Source organism: Gossypium arboreum, chromosome 1 (assembly GCF_025698485.1).
Source record: "Gossypium arboreum isolate Shixiya-1 chromosome 1, ASM2569848v2, whole genome shotgun sequence".
Taxonomy (NCBI): Eukaryota; Viridiplantae; Streptophyta; class Magnoliopsida; order Malvales; family Malvaceae; genus Gossypium; species Gossypium arboreum.
Genome location: NC_069070.1, coordinates 12977430 through 12985198, shown reverse-complemented (window position 1 = coordinate 12985198; position 7769 = coordinate 12977430). Strand labels below are relative to the sequence as shown.

At 31.8% G+C, this 7769-nt stretch overlaps 1 protein-coding gene across 5 annotated transcripts; it reads left to right on the top strand.

The window, feature by feature from the left end:
* The first annotated feature begins 1395 nt into the window (after positions 1 to 1395).
* LOC108486707 (protein BONZAI 1-like) lies at positions 1396 to 7491 on the top strand. Of its 5 annotated transcripts, none has more exons than XM_053027410.1 (16): positions 1396 to 1574; positions 1796 to 1949; positions 2232 to 2279; positions 3073 to 3221; positions 3316 to 3364; positions 3688 to 3744; positions 3906 to 4325; positions 4697 to 4758; positions 4840 to 4942; positions 5026 to 5140; positions 5536 to 5612; positions 5717 to 5854; positions 5943 to 6107; positions 6324 to 6437; positions 6586 to 6682; positions 6966 to 7491. In XM_053027410.1, exons 2-16 carry the CDS (start codon positions 1806 to 1808, stop codon positions 7058 to 7060), a joined length of 1833 nt encoding a protein of 610 aa, XP_052883370.1. In that variant the 5' UTR covers positions 1396 to 1574; positions 1796 to 1805; the 3' UTR covers positions 7061 to 7491. The 5 variants fall into 5 exon arrangements, with proteins under 5 accessions (XP_052883370.1, XP_017646389.1, XP_017646388.1 ...); XM_017790900.2 differs by lacking the exon at positions 1396 to 1574 and having other exon boundaries at positions 1583 to 1949; positions 3906 to 4094; positions 4191 to 4325; XM_017790899.2 differs by lacking the exon at positions 1396 to 1574 and having other exon boundaries at positions 1583 to 1949.
* Positions 7492 to 7769: the final 278 nt, after the last annotated feature.

Below are 7769 nucleotides of genomic sequence, written 5' to 3'. Positions count from 1 at the left end.
CTTCATCGATTTATAATTAGTAACTTTTCAGGTCTTCTAAATTATCATAATTATTAGAACTACTACTTTCGTAGTATCATAATTTAACATATAATGATAATTGAATAAAGTAAATATATCTTTATGTTTTTCATAAAGTTCTTCTATCAATTTTAAATATTCTACTCTTTTATTTTTATCTTTACTTTTAGTAAATCTAATTTTCCAATGTTCTATAAGTTCTTTATAGGATTGAAAATCATATTTTGTTGAGTAATATATTTTCTTTTCATTTTTCAGATTTTTATTTCTATTAATAGTAGAAGATGATTCTTCTAAAGAAGTTTCTTCTTCATTAGATAAAGTTAAAATTATATTACTATTACCATAATGTAAAGGACCTAAATCTATTTCTAACTCTATATTTTTATTAACAATAACTTGTTCTAATTTATTATTAACTTCAAATAAGATTTCTTTAGATTTGTTGTTCAAATCTAATTCCTTAATATCTCCTAAATGATTTACTTGTTCTTCTTACTAACTTTATTATATAATTTATTAAAATATATAGATGTTATATCTATTAAACTATTAAATCCTTTACTAAGGGCGAAATATTATTTTCTTGCTTAGAGTCTATATGCATAATATGATTGCAGGTTTTATCCTTATATAAACTATCTGTTTCTTCCATGTTATTTATCTATGGTACCTAAAACCGTCTGTTACGTTATTATGTCTTAACACACAAATGCCTAACGTCTCCCACTCAAACTTAAATGGACAAAAGTAAGATAAAATAACAGATATATGAGTTTTAAGATAAATAACCACAAAATTAACTAAATTGCAAATTAAAGATAAGAACTTACAATGGATATTGTGATATCAATTTTTCAAGAATCGTTACTCCGAGGGCCTCTGATACCAATTATTGAGAATAAAGGATGCGGAAGATAATTTTATTAAAAATAAATGATGGTTTTTACAAAGAGGAAATGTTTACAAAGAGAAAATACTAAAAGTAAGATAGAAGATCTAAATTATTTTTTGATGCCTTGTTTAGGCTTCATACATTGCTATTTATAGGAAAATTCCTAAACTCTATTTAATTTTTCTTCAATCTCGTACAGTGTTTCTAATAAGAATAAATTTATTATAACTTCTACGTATCCTAATATTTGTCACATCACATCTTTATTTGTACATTGATGTATTACTTTTTAAGTTACCACCTATCTTTAATGGTATGGTGCTTTTTTCACCTTAATTACTTTAAAATTAGAATAAATTACCAGTCAATCACTTTAAAATGGTCATTATAAAATTATGTTATATAAATACACCGTTAAGCTTTTGTTACTATTTAACGGTTGAGACCAAAATAATAATAATTGCTATTTAAAAAGAGTTGTAAAAAGTAGGGTGAGTTTATCCTTTTATTTTTCCTTTTTGGACTATTGGAATTGAAAATTTGAGCTGAATGTTTTTGCTTCATCTTTTTTAATTGACGCGCTTTCAGCAACGCGTTTTCTGTCGCTGAACCGAAAATGGAGACAGACGACACAGCCCAAAACAAATTGAAGAAAAAAGTGGGCCATTTTCATTTCTAATTTTGTCTAGTGAATTGTAAATGAAAGTTTTAAACTTTTTCTTTGTCAATTTTCTATTTTTCAAAGACATCAATTTAATATTATATAAACACTCCAATCTCTCTCAATCTACTTCACATTTGATTTTTTTGTTGTCGTTGTTTTGTCTCATGCATATATATCCTTTACCTAGTTTATAAAAGAGAGTTCTGCTGGTATAGTTAGTTGGAGATGGGAAATTGCTGCTCGGACGTCGGTGGCGGTATGGCAGCTGTGAGTGGTGCCGCTTCCTCCGCCGCTACTGGCAACCAAAACGATGCTGTCGACATGTATTTGAGGTCTCACGGTATCCACGGCCTCTTCTCTCAGATCGAGGTCTTTTTTCCTCTCTCTCTTGAGTTACTTTATTAATAATTGACTTAATGGCTAGTTTTGCCTTATAATGGATGGTGGAATTTACTTTGTTACCTACTAGATTATTGGCTAATCGATTTAATATTGCTATTATTAGTCTTAGTATTAGTATTTAGATTTATAGTTCGATTTTCATCATGTTAACTACACAAGCTACTTTCTGTTTCATTTTCTCTAAATTATCTGAAATCTCCAATCTCTGTGCTCTTTCGTTGATTCTTTTATGCAAAACCATGTACGCAGTTATCATTTTCTGCTACGAGTTTGCGAGACCGGGATGTTTTCTCCAAGGTATGCACGTTATGAATACATGCAAAGCGAGACCCTAGCTTATTTGCTCTACTAGCAATTATGTAGTTAGAAATTCAGTGCTGTACCATATTTGACCTTGTCGAAATTTATAATTATTGTGAACATTTGAGTTTGAATGAGTGGAATTTAGGAAATAACAATTGGGTAGTTGGAATTAGGGAGTTGAAGGTGAGAAGTCACACTGTATGGTTAATTGGAAACATGGATGCCATATAGGTAGGTTTAATGGTGCATTTAAGCGACCAATCAAGACGTGCTATCTCCTCATGTAGTAAGGGGTGGTGTGTTCTTGTGTGATTGGCTGTTAGAATTGTCCTGTGAGAGAAGTTTATGGATCATGCCAGGTTTAGAAAATGAAACATGTGAGGCAATCACATAACCTGAAGTACTTAAAGAAATCCTTTACTAATTCCACATCCAAACTGATAAAGCTATAACATTCTAGGAATATGTCCTTAATGAATCCAATAAGTATGTACTAACTCTAGGGTTACTCCTATAATCTTGATTGAATCTCACGTTGCTACATTACTTTACAAGAAAATTTTTGAGATAAGGACAGATTGGTAAATCTATCATAAATGAAAAGAAAGCTTTTGTTTAGCTTTAGTTTGTATGATCAGTTGGCTCTTAAAACATTTTCAGTTGTAGTTCTTGTATCACCTAGTAACATTTATGTACTTTACTCCCATGCTTTATTATTTAGTTACGAGAATCGTACTTTTGTTGCAGAAAACTTAGCATGATATCTCATACGTTTTGTTTGCTTTAGAGTGATCCAATGGTGGTGGTTTATATTAAAGAAAGAGATGGAGCAATTAACGAAGTATTTCGTACTGAAGTAGTTCTCAATTCTTTGACTCCTACTTGGATTGCAAAGTATACAATTACTTATCATTTTGAGGTTGTCCAAAACTTGCTGTAAGTTCTGTTCTTCCTTTTCTTTGATCAGCAAAATGATGATCTGATTTTTTTTTTCATGCAGTTTAATTTGTTGGAATTTATTTTGTCACAGGTTTAAGGTTTTTGACGTGGATACTCAATATCACAATGTTGAAATGAAGGTATATTTAAGTAATTCAGTCTTTCTTTATTCCTGCCCTCACTCTGCCTTTATAGTTTAATTTACAATTTTGGAAGTAATATATAGTATATTATATGTATAATATATTCTGAGTTTGTGATATATTTTTTAGTTGTATTTGTATGTGTTTTCTATGAAATCATAGTTTGTCACCATGCTTATTTACATTTCTGTTATTTAGAAATATGATATATGATCTGACTTTGCTAATTAACAAGATGTACAACAAATTTGCCTTATGCCATTCTCATGGTAGTGGGTAAAAGCATGAAACCTTCAGTTGATGCTTTCACTTCTACACAGATGCTTAAGCTGGAGGAGCAGCAATCTCTTGGTGAGGCATGCTGCATATTATCAGAGGTATATCATAAATATCTGAACGGAACTTTGTAATATAATGCAATTGAGCTGGAATGCCTTAGTTTAATGAAAAACACTTAGATTTAAAATAAAATTGAGGAATCTTCACTTGCTTTTTGCTTTACTTCATTTACTTAAATAAAATTGTTTCTATCTTACAGATTGTAACCAAACCAAACAGGTCATTAACCCTGGATCTTATACGTAGGGAGGAATCTGTTTCATCAACCCATTCCCAGCACTGTGGGAAGCTTACTGTGCATGCTGAGGAATGCTTTAGCTCAAAGAGTACGGCAGATATCATATTAAGGTGTATAGATTTGGAATCTAAGGATCTCTTCTCAAAAAGTGTATGCGGTGATGGTTTCATATTTTCTTACTTTCTATTCGTACTTTTATCAGGAATATTAGTTATCTTTTGGTGCAAATTTGGACTTGTCTTGCAGGACCCCTTTTTGGTTATATCAAAACTCGTGGAGAGTGGGATTTCTATTCCTGTATGTAAGACTGAAGTTCTAAAGAATGATCACAACCCAACATGGAAGCCAGTGTTTCTGAATATTCAACAAGTTGGAAGCAAGGTATTACAAGTTTTCATTCATAGTTTTCAAAGAGATTTTCTATTTCTTTGATTCCTAAAATGGAGTGCAAGTTTGGTCTAATATTGACCACTCGGGTCTTTTGGGAAGACTTCAGTTTCCTTTCCATCAATTTGTTGATTCTTCTTATTAGTAATCCTGAATTCCTAATCTTGCTCAAAATTCCGAGCTTTTTAACCAATAAATTGGTTATTACTACTGACCTGTCTATAAATTACAATCAGCTATGTAAACATGGTGGTGTTTGCTTAACATGAACACAGATGCTTCCGTCATTGGTTTATTAAGTTAGCCTTTCTTGATTTTGTTTCTTGCTCGGTTTCTGAATTTATATTTTCTAAATAAAATTGCAGGATAGTCCATTAGTGATAGAGTGTTTTAACTTCAACAGCAATGGAAAGCATGATCTGATTGGGTAACTGTAGATCTTATTTTCTTTTTTTGTTTTTTCTTTTCAATGCTTGCTAATGTAGCTTCCTCTTTTGGGTTTTATTAGAAAAGTCCAGAAATCACTAGCAGATTTGGAAAAGCTTCATCTTGGAAGGGAAGGAGAAAATTTATATTTGCCAACTCTGGTTGGGCATAATTACGAGAACAAGGTTTAACCACATGAATTGAATTAATTGTATAATACATTTTTTTTATTTAGCTTAATTTTATGAATTTGCTAACTTTGAGGCAGATATTGAATAGCAAGCTTTTAGTGGACAAATTCTCGGAGACTGCCCAAAATACCTTCCTGGATTACCTGGCTGGGGGTTTCGAGCTAAACTTTATGGTGGCTATTGATTTCACTGGTACTTTCCTGTTTACTTGTAGTATTGACGTATTTCTTATCAAGTTTAATGACAAAACATGCATTGTTTTCTATTTGAACATAAAATCTAGATTGTGAGGAACTTTTTGATTAAAAATAATATAATGAATTAAACAAACAACTTTTTTAAGAGTACAGAAACCCTTCTTGTTTCTCTAGGTCTTCTTTTTCCCCTAGTTTAAGAAATTATTTGGGCTGAATCACTTAAAAAAAGAGGTCTTAGGTTTGAATGATGCTGAGTTGATTGTAACTATCTGAAATTGTTAAAGGCTGTATAGATAAATGTGGAAGGCATCTTGCAGTATATGCAGTTCTGCATAAGTACCATAGGTTATATATATGCTTACATTTTAATTCTGAATTCTGGTATATCAGCTTCGAATGGAAATCCCCGCCTCCCTGATTCCTTGCATTACATTGATCCATCAGGACGGCTGAATGCATACCAGAAAGTAAAAATTTGATTTCTTTCAATAGTTTAAAGGTTTGATTTCTTTCAATAGTTTATTTATTTTTTATGGGTACCCTAGCAAATGATATGCATATTTTTACCCAGGCAATCTATGAGGTTGGAGAGGTATTGCAGTTTTATGATGCAGATAAACGCTATCCTGCCTGGGGATTTGGAGCACGGCCTATTGATGGTCCAGTTTCTCATTGTTTCAACTTAAATGGAAGCAGTAACTACTGTGAGGTGACTAATTATGAGCAGAAATCTTATTGATATCTTGAATGCTCTCATTTCTTGTGCCCTGATATTAAGAAATATCATTCCCTCTCAGGTTCAAGGAATCCAAGGAATTATGATGGCATATACCAGTGCCCTTTTTAATGTCTCTCTGGCAGGGCCAACACTGTTTGGACATGTGATCAACAGAGCTTCCGTAGTTGCCTGTGACTCTCTTTCCACTGGTGCTAAAAAATACTTTGTTTTGTTGATAATCACGGTAAGATACATAAAAGAAACGGATTGTTTTCCTAGCAGCCAGCTGAAGCTGATATAAACACATGAACATTATGCTATCAGTATCCATCAGCAACATTCCTATTTTGTTTTATTTTTATTCTTTTTAGTTTTATTAGAACTAATTTTATTGTTTTCCCTCTCATAACAATAGATCTAATTTTATCACTATTTCTAATAGCTGTTAATATAACTCTAGGATGGGGTTATAACTGACCTCCAAGAAACCAAAGATGCCCTCGTAAAAGCATCTGATCTCCCATTGTCGATCCTCATTGTTGGAGTTGGAGGAGCTGACTTCAAAGAAATGGAGGTACTTACAACATGTACCATCTCATATCCATTTGAAGGATAACGATCTCTTCACAGATCACCCTTTTGTTGTCAGTACTTGATATTTTATGTTGTTGAAAGGACCCACGCAAGATTCATTTGATTTATTAACTAAATCCCTTTTACAGATTTTAGATGCAGACAAGGGAGAAAGACTTGAAAGCACAACTGGATGTATAGCTTCACGTGACATCGTTCAGTTTGTTCCATTTCGGGATGTACAGGGTAAGTCATCTACTCGAGCTTGCTTAAATATGTTGGTTCAATTTCCAAAATTTATGGAGAAAAAATTAACTTTCTTAAAGATTCAATCTGCTTTAAAAACCAAACCCCTTTTATATAGCAAGACATTTCGGGATGCATAGAGAAAACCTTAAATAAGATATTAAACTTGCTTAAATGATTAAACGCAATTTGCCCAAATGTGTTGCTTAGCGTGAAAAGTTGCCTAAAAATGTTTGGGAAACGATTTTGTAGTTTAGGGATTATAACAACCCTTGACTTGCAGGTGGAGAAATTTCTATGGTTGGAGCACTTCTAGCAGAATTACCCACACAATTTTTAACCTACATGCGACGCAGAGATATTAAACCAAGCACTTAATTTTTTGTGTATATATATATATTTTCTACTTTCCTTTCACGCCTTGAGTTTGGCTCTTATCAATGCAACCATGGCCTTTTTAAAAAAAGAAAAAAGAAAAAGAAACATGTCGATACGTTGCATTATCAAGTTGGATTAAAGATTGATCAGAAGTATCGTTCTGACTGTCTGCTGGCTATGGTTGCATTGCGGACATCTAAGGGTCTATTTAGATGGCTGGTGAGATTGGTTTCGGTGAAATTGAAAACAGCTGTGACGGTGAGATTGAGTTTTCTAATCGTGAGATTAAAATTAGTGGTGGGATATGTGTTTAGATTTAATCGTGATGATGGTGATAAGATAAATTGTAATTAGAAAGAAAAACAAACATCAAGACATTAGACATGTAATTAAAAGTATATATATTAATTTGAGATTATATATAAAAATAATATTTTTATTTTTATGTGATTAAATTTTAATTTTAATTGGTTACATTGATTATAATAACTATAATTTTATTAATTTATTATATAATAAAGTTATTATTTTTGTACAAGTGAACTTACATTAGAATGAGAAAAAGAGAAAGGGAAAGGGTTTAAGGTTTAATCTTGAATTTTATGTCAATTTGAAACTAACACAAGTTTGTCATTGTGTTAGTGGTGTGATTGGCATATAATAAAATTATTAGTTGAACTAAAATTATTTCAATTGAATTTTTGTGATT